Raw genomic sequence first — 18,727 nt, forward strand, 5'->3', positions numbered from 1 at the left:
GTTTATATAAATAACTAATAGTGTTGTCGCAAAGCGGCTGCAGAGTGTATTCATTTATGACTCATAAAGTGCACAAGCAAATGTCACATGCTCAAGTTTTTGGCCACAGTGCAAAAGTTTTCAAGATTGCCTACGCAACTTTGCCAAATTAAATAGTTATAGCGATTAACTGAGCTAAACTAAAATCCTAAATAAACTTTGAACGTTGTGTGTGGGCATAGAAATAAATTGAAAAGTTCTTGACTGAAGTTTGACAACAGTGCAGCATTTTGAAGTAATTATATAGGCCTTTCGCTTGCACAACAAACAAGAAATTGCTGCGAAATTGGGATTTATTTATAGGCTATGCAAAAGAAAATTATGCAGATGTAAAGTTCAAGTTTAAGTGCAAAGTTTGGTAAGAACACAAAATATTGATTATGTAGAAATTGTTTAACTTTTCTAGTTGTGAAGTTTGGCAACGACGCAAAGCAACTAGACAATCAATAATTTTGCCACTTAAGAAGTCGGACAACATTTCAAAATATGCTAAAATCTGGCAACAAGGTAACGACTTCGACAATTAAACTGCAATTGGAAAAGCATAAAATTTTGGCAACGCTGCAGAAAACCTTGAAAGGTGTATTCTGAAAAGTTTAACAACATTTCAAACCAAACAGTCTCTGACAACACTCAAACATAGCTGTGAACTAATTGACAGTCGCCTTTTAGAAAAACTGTTTGACATGAATGTAAAGTAAGCTGAAGTTTGACAACAATGGGAAATTGCACTAAAGTTTTTTTGCCATCACTCACAAATGTCTGTCTGTCTGTGTTGAACAATTAATGCAAATTTTGCTTCAACAACTAGCATTTAGTGGCATGTACAGTCACGTTGGCTAATGAGCTTTAAGCTGTGATGAAGAGGGCGGGGCTTAAAGCCTCATAAAATCCCTTATGGCCACAAATATTTTGTTGGCTGGCATTCAAGCTTAATAGACGGAAATTAAATCAAGATTTGCGTGCTTCAACAACAAACAGAAGAACGTATGCAAAAAACACCAAAAACGACAACGGAAACGGAAATGGACAAACGTGCAAGAGGGAAAGCGGGAAAGGATGAGTGGCCAAACGAAAAGGGAAATTTGAGTCGAGGAATTTGCATATTTGTCGCTAGGACAAATCCTCCACTCATTTTCATTCAAACTCACACATTTTTGGCCATGAAAATGAAAATATGTGCGAGCCAGTTTGCTGTTAGTTTTTTCTGTCCGTCTTTTATTTTCCATTTGTTGTTAGCTTTTTGTGGCGAGACTAAGAAAAATGTGTGTGTGTGGGGTTATAAAAAGCGCAAGTGTAATTAGTGTGAGGCTTAACGTGGCTAAACAAAAACTGGCTGAGTTGTGCTTTGGCTTAGTGTGGGCTAAAACCCAAAAAACCCGAGACCGCAGTGCAAAATCCCCAAAAATAAGAAAAAACATTGCTGTAGTCAGACCAGTTTTAAGCCGCACAGAGAGCGTGTGAGAAAGAGAGAGAGCCGGCTCAACTATTGCCAAATTGCAATTTGAATAGTCGCGAACTTTTATAGAGAGGTTCTATGTATTTTTCTGTTGCATCAACTTGCTGCTGTGGCTGCTGCTGCTGCAACTTGCAACTGTCGTCTCGTTGCCTGATAAATCGCTGGCGCATTATTTACGAGCTGGCGTTCTTCAGTCTTTCTGACGTGTATTTTATGCATGGTTACTTTTTATGGCCGGCACCCATGACGTATGCGTGATATGGCATGACGCACCCAGTTGCGGGCAGCAAACAAATGTCTTTGCTTTGGCAAATTGTGCAACAGCCTTGGCCATCCACAAAAAACACAACAAGCAAATAAAATACATTGTCTGTGAATTATGAACGCATTTAAGTTTGCCATTTTATGGGGAAGCAACAAATGAGCATATGAAATATAAAGTAAAGTATAATAAAATAGCTGATGAATTTAAGTGATGATTATACTACAAGTAGTTAAAATAAACATACTTTTGCTGTATGATTTAATAACAAAAATACGTAATAAATAAGTTATATATAATAACTAAACAATTAAGAAAGCTACAGTCGAGTGTACTCGAATGTGAGATACCCGCTACCCATTTTGAATAAAAGAAATATATTTTGCGGTATTTTTTTGAAAAAAATATATACTGCAAAAATACTAAAAATATACCAAACGGTATATTTGGTATATCGATATAGTACCGCATTGAAAATATACCATAGACGGCACAATATACCAGATTGCCAGCCAAAGCAACTCAGACCCCTAGTAAGTAGGCGTTTTTGCCCATACAAAAGTATTTCTTTAATAACTTCGACAATTATTATCTGATCGCAACCAAATTTTCAGGAATCATAACTACTATAACAACTATTGTATTTGCAACTCTAGATTTAAAATTACGCTTCTTAATCGATTTTTTTGATTTGCGGGGGCGGAAGTGGGCGTGGCAAAAATTTGAAACAAACTTGATCTGCGTGCAAACATAACAAATGCTGTCAAAAAAAATTATAGCTCTATCTCTTATAGTCTCTGAGGTCTAGGTGTTCATACGGACAGACGGACAGACGAACGGACGGACAGACGGACAGACGGACATGGCTATATCGTCTCGGCTGTTGACGCTGATCAAGAATATATATACTTTATAAGGTCGGAGATGCCTCTTTCTACCTGTTACATACATTTCCTGCCAGCACAAAGTTACCCTTCTACCCTATGGGTAGCGGGTATAAAAAACTTTAGATAATGAATTTTACTATGCATTTTCTGCAGGTGCAAAGCTATAATACCTTTCTGCCCTATAAAACTAGTAAATAATTACAAATTATAAAAAAAAAGAATTATAATTAAAAAGACAATCATTATAAATCAATTATTCACTTGCAGCAGCAAAAGTTTTTATTGTGTTTAAAATTGCTTCAATTTGTTTATTTAAACAACAATGCAAAGCAGTTCAATAAAACAATAAAAAACGATTCAATTGATGCGTGATACAATGTGCAACAAAAACCATTTCAGATTCAGTTCAAAACTAATTGTAATATCAACGAGCGAGATGCTGGGCAGAAGAAATTGCTGCTGAAGTTGATGGACATGCAAAATACATCCATCAGGCATTAACATTCAACATTAACAATGATCTTGTTTATGAAGCAGTCAATTGGCTTTAATGGCATACGAAACTTCCGGTAATCAATACTTGACGATTTGCAATAGCATTTCATTTTGTTATTGTTTATGCACAGCAAGAAGAATAACAACAACAACAACAACAACACCTAGAAACTTTAATGAGTGTTGCGTGCATGGACCTCATCATCAAATGTGGCCTTGATGCGAGGGTAAACAATAAGAATCGAGGTCTTTGGCTGCAATCGAATTGAAAACGAATTGAAATGCATCGAACAGAAATAGTAACAACTCAACGAAGGGCTGCCAAATAGCGAGTGGGCGGGGGGAAAGACAGAGAAAGGCGACAAGCAGGGCAAGAGCAAGGGCAAGGGCAGGCCAAAGAGAAAGAGTGTGAGAGAGAGAGAGAGAGAGAGAGAGAGAGAGAGAGGAAGGGGAGCACACAGCGCCGACTGCGACTGAGAGTGAGAGCAAAGTCTTTTGATTTATGCGCTGCAATTAATTTTTTGCGCATTTTCATACCCTGTATTGGCGGGGCTAAAGCGGGTATATTAGTTGATGCCTAAAGGTCTTAGTCATTGTAATAATAAATTGTATTCGTTATTTCAATAAAATAATAATAATAACAGTTTTATGACATTTTCAAGTTCTCCTACAAAATCGAATTACTTTATAGAAATTTGATGCAAATTTAATGCAATGGAATAAGCTAAAGGGGAACAAGCATCCAACACACTTTTGGTAAATTTATCAATGCTAAACATAAAGAAATCATCCAAACTAATATTGATAAAGATCGATTTAAATTCTATTATTCAAAAAAGTATTTTCATAAGTGCAATGTGAGAAAAGTTTGTGAAAAGAAATGAAAAAGAAAAAAATGTTGGTAAAATGATGGTAAAATTCTTATTAAGTTCGGTTCTAAATAATTTATACATATCCATTTTGATATACCAAATGTAGTCTTTGGTATATTTTAGTATTTTTCTTATTATATTCATATTAGAATTTTAGAACTGCAATTTTACCAGATTTAATTGTCGAAAACATAAATAAAAACTTTTAAAATAAAGTTTAGCTATTTTCAACAAATTTTGGCTTAAGAAAAAAATATTATTGGTAGATTTTGTAAAGTACTGAAAGGCTATCGATATATTACAACACTCAAAATATACCACGGTGTACTTAATAATATTATATATGTTGTATATTTTGACTGTTATAGTATTTCGATATACAAAATATATAGCCCTCGGTATATTTTAGTATTTTTTGGTATGTTAACTTGTCATATTTATATTACCGGTAGTATATCCCTATACCAAATGTAGTTTTGGACATATTTCAGGATTTTTTGGTAAGTGAACTTGCTAAATTTTTATAATCGGCTGTGATTCATTATTTATTTGATCTTTGAAAGATTGTCTTTTATAATTTGCTTTAATTTCATTCAATAAATTAATAATATAAAGAATACTACAGGATATCTTCTAGTCGTGCATTGCCGCTGCTGTTAATGTTACACTGAAATGTTGCCATGGAGAAGAAGCTGGGGAAGCGTTGCCGACAACGACGACAACATGGAACTATGCATAGCAAAGGCAGCATGAGGCATGAGGGCAATGCACACACACGTTCTCTATGTGTGTGTGTGTGTGTGTGGCACGTAGTGTGCGTCAGACAGAGGCAGCTGGACGAGGCAGAGAGATGAACGCATGGCAAGGTGCGTTCACGCGTTGCAATGCAGCATTCGGAGGCCTGCGAAGCACGGACACGCTTACACACACACACACACATACACAGACAGACACACTCACACACATATACGACGTCGACTGCTCGGCATTTTTGTGCACGGCGGCAGAAGTTTTTGCGGCCAAAATGGGCAAGCGCTTTGGAATTTTAGTTACGCTTTGTTGCCTGCCAGCACACACACACTCACACACACACACACACACACACACACACAACGTGTATGTTGTTGTTGTTGTCGTGCTAAGTGTTTGTTATGATTTATATTGGTTTTATTAAATGTTTCAACAACCTTTTGGCAAAAATTATTTACTGCCGCCAGGCACAAAACACACGCAATTCACAAAGGCAGGGCAAAGAGACGGAGGGGGGAAGAGCCAGAGAAGACGAGTGGAATAAAGAGAGTGGGGCTGAGGGGTCAACGTGTGTGGGGTCATGGGCGTGGCAACGTGGCATCGTCCAGACACCGCATGTGACATCAGCACAAGTTGCAAATTTTTGCGTTCCGTGTGGTTAATGAGTTTTGGCAGCAGCACTCAAAGTGCAGCTTCCCCTCCCAGCTCCCTCCCAGCTCCCACCATCCTCTTCAGACTCACCTAACTCACGATTCGAAACGCCAGGTAAAGATTTTATTGACAGGTAGCCAGCCAGCGACGCAGCTGTGCGGCAGCTAAGCGTAATGGCAAAGCTCACTTAAGGCGCAGCTCAGCGTAAGGATAAGCCAAGTGCTTTTTCCACAGCGCTCACAACGCAGCTTTAATGCACTTACAAAAGCAATTCAACGAAATGTATTTAACAATCGCCAGCTAAAGCTAGTGGCTTAGAATTATAATTATGCAAAGAGTTGATTAAAAAACGTATAAGTATGAAGTAAATATGAATTGGAATGATTTATGTACTCTTTCAATGGGTTAATGAGGTTTAAAGCTCGATAAAGCAGCTTTGAGGTTAGTGAAAGCTAAGCTATACATTTTGCAATTAGATTTGAAGTACAACTAGCCTCATATAACAGCTTTAAGACATTATTAATAAGCTGCTTGATAAGAGCCTATAAGAAAAGTGATGTTAAAAAGTTCCCCAAACAAGCAAAATGGGAATGCAAAGCTTGCATAGTAACTACGATTAGGAAATTGCAGCTTTTATAAGCTTAGCAAGCTCATTTATACTATTAGCAATTAGCAATGGAACAAATAATCTACTTTGATGTAAAACTTTACAACATATCGAAGCTATAATTAACTTTGATAGGCAAAAATTGACAGATTTATATTAATGAGCTTTAAAAGCTCATTCATATTTAAAAGCTATATGAAATTGAATGAATAGTCCACTTTAATGTAAAACTGTACAATATTTCAAAGCTATAATTAACTTTGATTAACTGATTTATTTAAGCGCTCCCAAAAGAAGCTTTTTGTTCGAATACCCCACGCAGTTAGCGTATCTAAACTAGTTTGTCGTTTGGCGTTTAAGCCGACGACATCGAGAATAGTCGAGGACATTTGAGGACAACATCCTTGTCGGCGGCGACGCACGTTTTTGACGGCTTTATTGTCCGCCCAGGCGGAACCATTCAAGGCAAAAGTCGCACCACCCAAAACACAAGGAAACCACCTGGTCACAGCACTACGCCAAACTTGTCTTTAGTTTCCTCACTCCCAAAAACAAAACCAAAAACGACAACGAAAAAAAAAACAACGATGTTGAAAATGAGCACAAAGTGCTCGAAAGTCGCCAAGTCGTCTCTCAATATCTTACACACATTCTCGCTCTATATATCTATCTCTATATATATGTATGTATGTATATGTTATGTCTCTCTCACTCATTCTGTCGTTGTCTCCGTCGCTTTTACAGCCACGCACTTGAATGACTTTTCATAACTTTATAAAAGTTTGCACAATGCAAGCAAAGACGAGGACGAAGCTGACAAGCATTGAGGTTGAGACAACAGACAGAGAGTGAAAGAGATAGAAAGAAACTCTCTCTCGCTGTCTCCTTGCACTGAGGTTGAGGTTCAGTCGGAGGACGATGACGAGGACGAAGACGACAATGAAGACGCCTCGCCTGACAATGGCCACACACAACCGCGTGGCGACTTATGCGGGACGCTGTGGCACAACCATTGAAACTTTGCCACTCGCTCTGTTGGGGGTCGCATCGAAGGGGAAGGTAGAGTGGAGAGGGAGAGGGAGGCTCCACCTTTCTTAGCTTGGCACGTTTCCGCCGCCGCTGCCGCCGTTTAGCGCCATTTGCCTGAAGTCTACACTTGAGCATAATGAATATTTTGCTAAATTGAAATGTTGTTCTTGTTGTGCCACTGCCTAGCTGCTGCTACCTCCTGCTGCCCCCATCTCATCATCCACCTCCCCATCACCCAGCCACGTTCTCACCCTCTGTTCTCTTCTGTTAAACGTCTTTTGAGTCACTTTCACTTTATGACTTGGCTGCATAAATATGAAAAATGTAAAATTTAATATGCAATTTATGTCAGCGTAAAGTTTTCCGGACACCAAATACACTCAGCGAAATGTTTGTTTACTTAGTATAGTCTTGTATTTTTTTGCAGTGCACTTGTATAGCTTATAATTTGATGTTCTACTAAGAAACAACATTATTATCGAAGACATTCAAAGTCATTAGTAAGAAACCATAAAGGCCGAAATACTAAATTCTGTATATAGTTCAATGATACTATATTAAAGATTTATAAAATAGCTAGTTTAATTTAAAACAGTAATTTTTTTTAAGCTATATAATATTTACAATATTTTTTGTTGTTTTATAAACTTATTATTTTAATATAAAACAGTACATTTTATTTAAAAATGTCATAAAAATATTCACAATTTTTTGGAGACTTTAAAATTACAGAACTCTGAGCTTGAAATTAAATGTTAATTCAAAGCAAATACATAGACTTCTATAAAAGGTACTTGCTCTTAGATTACCCATGGCTCAAATAAATTAATTAATACAAATATTGCTAATTAAAGAGAACTAAAACAAATTAGTTAGACCTTAGACATTTTTAGAGAATTTTGCAGAAAACAAATTACGTGAAAATCAAGCTAAGTGTAAACGTTAGTTATGTAAATTGAAAATCATATTTAAGGCTAAAATATTAGCGAACTAAATTATATTTCAATTTGTATATGTTTTCTATTTTATAAGTCAATAAATGCTAGCTTCAAAAAGTTGCAAGACTATTTTGCGCAGTGTATGCAGCGAGCTGTCAGTGAGAAGTGGCTTCCATGCCTGGGTGTCCTTTCAATTTGCATATTTTGTGCTTTGCTTGGAATGTTTTACACTCTAAAAGCCACGTTTCGTTTTTTTCTTTCTTTTTTTTATGTCTTTTGGTCATTCTTGGTTCGTTCGTACATTTTGTTTGGCTGAAGTTTCTCTGGAGTTCTTGTGGTCTATTGTCTGGGGAAATTTAGCGCTGTGAATAAGTGTGAATAAGAAGTGAATAGGCCCGAGTGGTGTGAGTGTGACGAGTCCAGTGTGTGTGTGTTGGCTGGACTGACAGAACTGCGAAGCTAATGAGTTGACTGACTTGAGTTGACTTGACTTCGAGCTGAGCTGCTTCAACCAGCTGACCAGCAGGCTTTACAACAAACAAATAAAAAAAAAGCAGCTGTCAAATACTTTACACACACTTCTCTTTTCCTCATCTCTCATTTCTCTTCTCTCCCCTTCGGCTCTCTTCTTGCATAATTGCGAAATCTGAGCTGAGCATTTGGAATGACTCGTCAGTTTGTCAGTTGCTTGAATTAACCTCGAATTGTATAATTGACTGACGTACTGATTGAATGACTGACTGCCGGATTGCTCGCCTGCCTGCCTGCCTGCCTGGCTGATTGACTGACAGTTGTATGCTAAATATGATTGATCGCGATTGTTGTTGTTATCGCAGCTAATGCCACAAAAAGTCATAATCATCATGCAGCCCAAAAAACTCTTTATTGTCCATTGATTGCCATGAATCAATGAATGCCATCTACATTCATATATACACACATACACAAACATATCTATTAAACGACTTGTAACTGAATGAATACAAGTGTGTGTGTGTGTAGCTGAATACTTGTATTGATTGCTTGCAATCCGAGTGGCTTTACATCAAATTTCATAGGCTTCACACATCTCACAACTCATTCATTGACGTGTTTTTTATGCCTTCTCATCTTGATGAACTGGTGTGCCAGAGTTGCCACCTGACAATGCAATTGTGCATAGAATATGTGTGAATTTGCAATCCATTTGAGATTTGTATTAATGTTGATTTATTTACAACAATTCTAATGTTAATTGAAATAATTTTAAAGAGTCCATTTTTATACCCGCTACCAATAGGGTAGAGGGGTATTAAAATTTTGTGCCTTGGATAACAATCTAGTATATTTAGTATACTATATAAATATACCTCAAATATTCTTTCGAATATTTATAGTATTTTTGCAATTTATTATTTTGGTATATTTTAAAATTATTACCCCATACATTCCAAATGGATATCGGGTATCTCACAGTCGAATATGTATGGTGTTACGTTTAGATACGAATTAAAATGAAATAATTAATAAATTAGAATTTCATTTATAATTAAAAATCACCATTTTAACTTTTTTTGTATACTGAATCGAACAAAAGAACTCCCAATCCTTCATTATTATTATAATTCACAATCATTTCATATCGAAAATCAAAATTTACATTTTTTAAGAGCATTTACTCCAAAAGAAAGTCTAATTTTTATTTGGTTTTTGGTCAATTTGTATAAAACACATACAACTTTTCAGCAATCCTTGAATATTTATAATACTCGCACGTTTCAACTACTCCATCAACTGTCAGTTTTCGCTTTGGTTGTCAATTGAGTGTCTTTGGAGCTTAGCTCGCAAGCGCTGTTGCCACATTTCAGCAGCATGTCAAATTTCACTGCACGTCAAATGAATATGATAACGAGCTCACATTCCCCATTCCCGCCACAAAACAATATAAATAAATATCTCAATAAATATTAAATACACACAATAAGCGTGCGCCTTCTCACTATCTTTCTCTCCGTCTTCCTCGTTTGTTCAAATATTTATGCATTGTGATTAATGAGCGCATGCAATGCTAATTAATTTGATTAGGCGTTGACAAAAAGCTCAAATTAGTTTGGGGACAACAATGTCATCAGGGCGGGCAAATTATATTGTTGTGTATAAAATACCTTCTACTTGGATTACGTTGGCTTTGGCCTAACCAACAACAATGCAAATAAATTAATTATGTTAATCTGTTTACATGTCAACGAGCTGCCGCGTCGCTTGTGGTTAACGCAAAAAGTGTGTGTGCGGGAGGGGAAAGGGGGCATTAAAGTGGTGTGGTATATATATGACAGTTAATAAAGCAAACACCTGTCGCACTTTGGCATCGAGTGACGCTGATAGAGAGATACAAAGAAAGAGAGAGAGAGAAAAAGGCATTTACTCTACTCTTTTTCATTTGTTGCTCATACGCATCGTTGAACCCATCGCGCAAAACTTTTTAGACAATCATGAGCTATCCAATGCTGATGATGACGATGATGATGCAGATGATGATGACGTACATCACATACATACTAACTGTCAGCTCGCCTAAGACGTCATCAATTTAGCTCTTTCCCTTTAGCAACGCTTCTGCACTTTGCATGAAGACCGCAAAAACACTTTGAAGCAAAAACTTTTTGCGGTTCCTCTGAAGTGTGTGCGGGCGTCTGTATGTGTTTGTATGTGTGTGTGTGAGAGAGTGTATCTTACAGTGGTTACTTATTAACTAAATGACAAAAACAACGGGAAAAAGAAGCGCATGAAAATGATGAGAAAGTGCCCTGAAAATGTCATTAGCAAAGCAATCAATGCAATTTGCCAGCACATCTTTTGATTTATGTGAAGCAAAAAAAAAAGTGAAAGACTGGAGAAAGATGAACTGAGAAATACAGACAGCGCAACTTTATGACTAACATTTCAAAATTAGGCGAAAAAAACAAACGTAAGATATCCAGAGAGTAAAAACAAGAGAAAAGCTAACCGTAGTTAGCTAATAAAAAAGCAGTGTAAGTCGAACAAAAAAAATGTAGTGTAATAATTACGAACGAGAAGAGCAAAAGAAAGAGGAAAAATGCAAACAATTGCACTAAAAAAAACATAAAAATTTTCCTGTAGAAATTGTGAAAAGTATTCAAAGGCGATAACAACAACAACAAAGTATGAAAGCTACTGTACTGAGTGTACTTGATTGTGAGATAAAATAGTGCAGTAATATTCGAAAAACTACTAAAAAAAAATACCAAAAGCTATATTCCGATATACTCCTATTAAAAAAAAATATATATATTTTTTATAAAACCAAAACAATGTGATATTATTTTCAAAATATGCCAAATTAAGACTATATAATAATAAAGACTATATATGGTATATTGATGTAGCACTACTAAAATATACCAAAAGCTATATTTGGTATATCGATATAATTCTATTTAAAAAAGCCGTTATTATAAAAGCAAAACAATGTGATCTTATTCTCAAAATATACCAAATAAAGACTACATATATAATAATAAAGACTATATATGGTATATTGATGTAGCATATATGGGTCTAATTTCTCGTCTATTTATCCCAATCAAGAATATATATAATTGTACGAGGTGTCTGTTGCATATATTTCACAAAGACACAAAAATATAAAACCCTTCAACGCTACGGGTAGCGGGTATTAAAATGCACAGAATTTGTAACAAAACAAAAAGAAGATTGCGGCTGGGAATCAAAACAAATATATGTATATGCATTATAAGTTGACGCTGATATGATGTGTTTACTACAAGTCTATACACAGTATATGCCAAATGAAATATGTCAAGTTCTTGCGTTTATCTTTAAATATTTTGCATAGCTAGATAAGAAATTCAACTATGATGGAGCTCGAAATTTGGGCCACATATGTATATGCTAAATGTGTTTGTGGGGGTGTAGAGAACGTGCATCGCGCAATAATAATAAGAAAATTATAGTTCAATGCGAGTGACAAAGAATAAAGCATGTTTAATATCTAGTTTCATTGATAATACTCATTCGAAGCTATCATAAATCAATTTATGAAAAAACAAGTAAGAAATCTACTGTCCATTACATTATTTTAAAAATGTGTTAATTAACATAACATAAAACTACTAAAATATTCTGAAATTTATATTTGGTATATTAATATACTAGTACACTCAAAATATACTAGACCAAAATATACAAACCAGTAGTTTAAATATTTTCAACAATTTGTATCTGATCGGAACCATACCAAAAATACTTAAATAAATCGAAGTCCATATTTCGTATTTTAGTATATTACATTAAAAATATACCAGATCAAAATATATGAACCAACTAACATCCGAATGCTAAATACCTTCTACAAATTATATGTGATCGCTACAAAATATTCACCAATCCCTATTATTGTACCATATGTACCATAAATCGTTTTAGCTTTATTTATTTTAGATAGATAAATTATACTTGCCAAAGACTGATTTCATTTCATTCTTTCTCTTTCTCAGCTTAATCAGAATCACAAATTTGTTCAGAATTCAAGAACATGAAAACAAAACCAGATTTTATTCAACATTTTCATGCGCTTTCGCACCACTGTGCCATCATTGTCGCTGATGAGCCATCGTGCACTTTAAGCAAATTAGTTACGCAGCTCATGTTCACTGGTCCTGTTTGCGCTTCCCCCTCCCCATGTCCCATATTCCATATCCCATCTCCCCAACATGACTCTTTTCCCCTTTCTGCCTCTTGTCACACACACACACACACACACACACAATTCAACACATCATTCCGTGTGCCTCTGTGTGTGTTTGTGTGTGTGTTGGCAAACAAATTTAATAAATAGCTAAAGACACAAAAGTCACAACCCTTTGTAAAATGCCAAAAAACTCGCAACTCCAGCGGGAGAAGCTTGGATTGCAGATGTCTGGGTGGTTGCTTTTGCTTTTGTTGCTTTTGTTTTTTGGGTGCTTCGATGGCACTTTGGTGATGGGTGATTGGGTGACTCGAGTTGCGAGTTACGAGTTGTGAGTTCTGCTTGCTTGGCTGCGAATGTCAACAGACCACAAAAAAGAAAAGCAAAACCCGAACCAACAAACTGTAACTGAAGAAGCCATCGTCGTTGCCATCGTCCATATTCATATTTACTTAAGTTTATGGCTCGTTCTATTTGTTCTTGTCAGGGATATTGTTGTAACTGTTATTGGTTGTTGTTGCTGTTGCTGGTTGCTGCTGCTGCTGCTGTAGGCTGTTTCGCCTTTGCGGCCAACCACATAAAATATAACACTTCATTTTAACATATTTGCGAGGGCCCGCCCCCTCATTTGTTAGCCGTTGTTTTGTTTTGGCCAAATGTCTTGAGCCAAATTCATGCGACGCCTACGACGATTACGACACTGCTTCAACAACAGCTTCAACAGCAGCAGCTGCCTCTGCGACAAGGCACAGTGGGCTAAATTGGCGCGCATATTGCACACTTTTTCGAATTCCCAACTAAGCTAAACAATTTAAAAATAATATTATTGATAAAATTAAACAATATATGGTTTCAACTATTCAATTATATAAATTAGATCACAAATTTAGCTTAAGACCTCTCAAAAACAAATTTTATTATATTCGATCTTGCAAATGCTTAGCAAACAACATTGAAAGCGGCTAGTTTAATTTCCAAATTCGTTATGAAAATTCCAGCACAAATGTAATTATTGTATATTGTCAAAATTATTTAATTTTTGATATTTTTAAATATTATTATTGATATTGCATTATTATTAATTCAAGTTAATTGATAATACATTTTTGAGTTGTTCTTCAAACAAAAAAAATACAATACAATAAATACAAACTAATAATTTGACTCTTTTATAAATTCTTGCAGGAATAAAATAAGAAAATCGCATTTACTAAAAATAAATATTTTCAATAGTTCCTTAAATGAAATTTCGTACAAATTTCATAATAACAAAAGGATATATCAGCTAAAAATTCAAGTAATCTTCTCAAATATTTGTAGAAAGTTTTTTGAGTACAAAGTAAGCTGGCAAAATCTGACCAAACATATGAACACTTCAGCCCACTGTGCAAAGTTTCAGAGTGCTTGTATTGTGTGTTGCTGAGACAGAAGAGTGAGAGAGAGAGAGAGAGAGGGGGGAGTCAAGGGGGAAACGTTGGCGTGTAGTTGGTATTTTGGCTATACTACAAGCACTACTATATCTATCTCTGATGCTGTCCGCCGTTACGTAGTTTTAGCAGCATCGCTGTCTGTTGACTGCCGTTGACTGGCCTCATAATTTATATGCTAAACATATTGCGCTTATATGGATTACAAAAATATTTCTGTCTTTCGGCTTTTTTTTCGTTGACGGGGTTAAACAGGGTCCTCAGATTTTGCATTGCCGAAATCCCCCCAAACGAAAAATGTTGGCTGTCAAATGCAGTCAGTCGCCTTTGAAGTGGAACCACGAATAAAACGACACAAAAAAAACATAAGCTCCATGTCGAGTTTTAAACATCAGCGACAGCTGAGTAAAAGGTAGCAGCTACCTTTCAAAAGATGATATAAGGCGTGTGTGTTTATAAACATCAGTAAAGGGCTTACAAATTGTGAGCAAGAAAACCTCTTCACAATCTTTGCAAAATCCCATTTGTATTTTATAATGAGGAAATGCAATTTTCGGCAGATTTGTGTAAGCATGAGAAGCAGAAATAATGGATTATATTCAAAGGGTGGAGATTGTTGTTTTTACCAGACATTACTTACTTCCTTGTTACGTCGAAATTCTTTTGTAAAGCTTATTATTAAAATTTATTTTTACTATCTCTATTTATTTGTACGTACGGAATAAGCTATAGAAAAATATACCTCTTCTTCCTAAGGAAGAAGTTATGGAAAAGTACACCACGTTTTCAATAGGAATAAGCTGTGGAAAAGTACACTACTTTTTCTATAGCTATATAGTAAATGTATACTAGAATGTAACTCTGAAATTTTCAGTTTTTTTACTTTTTATAATTTATAACACATTCCTTTGTTCTTTCTGATATTATCCTAATAAAGTTTGCTAGTTAGCATTATGTTTCAATCCTATTTTTTACAATTTAATAAATTTTCGATTATTTCGCAAACAATTTTTTTTATTCACGCTCAACTTTAATTTGCTATTATCCTAATAAACCTTTCTGATTTTTACGTAATTAAAAGCCTTTCCTGCAAACCAATTATTATTTGTGAATTTGCATTTTTGTCCGCCTATTGTGCATTAAAAATAGACAATTATTAATGAGATGATTAAGTTGCTTCCCCCGCATCACTTCTGCCTAGCTTTTTTTTATCACTCTCATTCTTCCATTGCTTCCTTTGTGTTATTGTAGTATTGTTTGCTCTCTGCTGTTGTTTTCTGCTATTCTCTAAACAACATTTCAGGCTGACTGCCTCTGCCTGCACCTCAATGGCATTCATGCATTTTGGCATTCGCATGAAGCGCTCAACGATGCGTGAATCCATTCGCCAGCTGAACTGTGACTGTGACTGCACACAGTAACTGCTACTGTGACTGTGATTTCGACTGCGACTGCGACTGCGACTGTGACTGAATGAATCACAGCCACAGTCGTCTGTCTTCCCTGGCCAAGGTCGAGCTCAGCTGGTCAGCAGAGTTTCAAGTGAAATATGCACAGCAAAGAAATGAGAAAAATAAACTTAAACAAAGTAAGATCGACTGTGCGATACGTGGTAGCCATACATTATATATATACAAATATATTATATATATGTATTAGGTATTTATCAGATACTTTATATGGAATTTAATAAATGAATCACAAATCATTTTTACAAAGAGAGAGTTGTAGGCCACATTTGCAAATATTTCAACAGATTTTATAAACTTTAATTCATTTGCTTGGTATTATTTAAATTCAATTTTATCTAAACTTGATACAAATCCTACCTAATGTGATGATGCTACATTTACATGACATTTGAATATACTAAAAAAATTGAAACGCAACTCTTATCAACTATTTAGTAGAAATACAAATAGACCACAAATTTCTACACAAAACTAAATTAGTAGTTTGTAAACTTAAATATACTACGATATTATTAATAATGAAGTAACTGTAAGTTCATTTGAATAGTAAAAAACCCAACTTCAATCTCTTTACAAGTTCTTTTTATAAGAAATGGCTTATAATAAATCTTAGTTTCCTCACGATGTATTCTACCGATCTGCCTAATTCGTAGATATATGTTTTTAATACCAAAAGAGCGCATCGGTAGCAAGTTTCAACAAGATAGCTCAACAGCTAAGCGATTGACTGGCAAAATAAGCAACGGACAGACGGGCAGACGGACGGTTACCAGATAATCAAGCACGGGTTCTGCCCGCTTTGGGGAATGTCTGGGTATAAAATCTAAGCAATGTCAATTTGGCGTTACGTTGCGGCAAGTGGCATGCGGCTAGTGGCAAGTGGCATGTGGCATGTGGCATTTCCTTATCGCTAGCGTAATTTGCACATTTGACACTTACCTATGATGCACATTGTGAAATTGACTCTGTTGACGCGTTGTTGTTGTGGTTGTTGTGGTTGTTGTTAGACGGCGCTGCGCTGCAATTGCGCTGCTGCTACTGCTGTTGTTGTTGTTGTTGCTTTGGTTGCTGCGACACCACAGCGGCAACTTCTGCAACCTCTTGACGTCCGGCGAGAGGCCAACAATGCGCGTGGCCGCAGCACTCGCGCTCAATGGTGACGTCATGTTGGCCACATCACTGGCATCCGTATCGGCGTCTGCCTCCAGCTCAGCGCGTTGCTGTTGCTGCTGCTGTCGACGCGTTGAACGACGTTGCAGTTGCTGCTGCTGCAACTGCTGCTGAGGTGGCGATGGCGTCGCCGGCTTCGCTGTAAAGCGGCGACGTTGCAAGACATTCGATTGCTGCTGCTGCTGCTGCAGTGTTGTCTTGCTCGGTGTGGTTGCTGCTGTTGCTGTGGCAATTGCTGTTGTTGGTGCTGTTGTTGATGTTCTGGCCGTTTTGGCAGCTCGCAATTTAATGTCATTTAGGCATTGTGGGCGTGGCAGTTGACTGTTCTGATACTTGTTGTTGTAATTCTTGTTGTTGTTACTGCTGATGTTGTGATTGCTGCTGCTATTGTTGTAGCTGTTTTTGCTGCCAATGTTGCTGTTGTTGTTATTATAATTATTAATTTTACAGCCATTGTTGTTGGTATAATTGTTGTTGTTGTTGTTGTTATTGTTGCTGATGTGGCTGCTGCAATGCTTATTGTTGCTGCTGTTGCTTAAACTTTGCCATTGCTGCAACTGCAATTGCCTCGTGTGCTGTTGTTGCTGTTGCTGGCTTATAGTTGTTGCTGTTGCCGTCATCGTTGCCGCTGTCGATGTTGCTGTTGCTGCTGTCGCCGCAGTTGCTGGTGTTGTTGTTGTGCCATGATTCGGCGCTGAGCGCAAATCATTCAGCATCACATCCAGATCGCTGGCCAGCGAACTCAGCAGCTGTAACAAAACCAATAAACAAAAACACGAGACACATTAGTTTAAAAGCTCCAATTAAATGTCATATAATCGTATATCATACTTAACTAAAATGAACCATCACTCAAAACTAAAATGTAGAGCAAACGATTCGATGCACTATTTTAGCCTTCACCTGGTTCGACATCCAAGTCGAATTTTATAACAAAGAGATGATTATTAATAGTAGGATTATTTTATTAATTACCACAACGATTCCCTTGAATTAATCGGTTACTAAAACATTTTTGAAAACTTTGACTATTTACAGGATTTAATTAAATTGCAGAAACCTTAAAATATTGTTGCTATAAATAATATAGAAACATTTTACAACATCGAATGTGAGATATCGCTACTCATTTTCATTAAAGAAAATAGTATACCAAAATAAAATACTAAAAAAATACTGAACGCATTACATTAAAAGTATAAATGCATGAAAAACCAAGGCAAGTCAGACCCTACGATATAAAATATTTAAAAAATACTAAAGTATGCTGAAATGTACAAGGTGCGTTCCAAAGTAAACAGGACTTTTAACAAAAAGACAGAACAAATAGGTTTTTCGGCAAAATCAATTTATATTATTCAAAATAGTTTCCTTTTGCTTTAATACAGCTTTTTGCACGGTCCAAAAGCATGTCGAACGAGTGTTTTAGCTCGTTGCCCGGTATGGCCTCCAGTATGCCGGTGCAAGCCGTTTGAATGGCCTCGACGTCTGCATAACGCCTTCCTTTCATCGGCAAATGCATTATTCCGAAAAGGTAGAAGTCGCACGGTGCCATATTAGGTGAATACGGGGAGTGGTTGATGGTTAAAATGTGATTTTTGGTCAAATAGTCGGTCCTTCGAATGTTGAATTCTGAGCAATTTTTGGACGTCAGTCAATTTGTGCGGAACAAACCGTGCACACACCTTTTGAAAGCCCAAATGTTCGGTCAAAATGCGATAAATCGATGTTTCGGAGATGTTTCCATAAATTTCAATGATGATTTCGGCTGAGTTTTTATGAATTCACGCACAGTTTCGATGGAATTTTCGGTGATCGCGGATTTTGGTTGGCCCACATGTTCATCGTCATTTATGTCCTCACGATCACTTTGAAAACGTTGAAACCACTCGTCCACTCTGCAACGGGATAGGCAACCATCGCCATTAACTTGTTTCGTCAATTGAAACGTTTCGGTAAAA

The 18,727-nt window shown here is 36.4% G+C and overlaps 1 protein-coding gene across 3 annotated transcripts in view; it reads right to left on the reverse strand.

Annotated features, from left to right (window-relative positions):
- LOC132796759 (protein sprint) overlaps positions 1 to 18,727 on the reverse strand; it is a 139,114-nt gene that overhangs the window by 102,431 nt on the left and 17,956 nt on the right. For all 3 annotated transcript variants that reach the window (XM_060808021.1, XM_060808023.1, XM_060808022.1), the window contains one exon: positions 16,536 to 17,515. In XM_060808021.1, the coding sequence (XP_060664004.1) occupies positions 16,536 to 17,515 (980 nt within the window). The remainder of the gene's footprint in view (positions 1 to 16,535; positions 17,516 to 18,727) is intronic.

Source organism: Drosophila nasuta, chromosome X (assembly GCF_023558535.2).
Source record: "Drosophila nasuta strain 15112-1781.00 chromosome X, ASM2355853v1, whole genome shotgun sequence".
NCBI classification, from domain to species: Eukaryota; Metazoa; Arthropoda; class Insecta; order Diptera; family Drosophilidae; genus Drosophila; species Drosophila nasuta.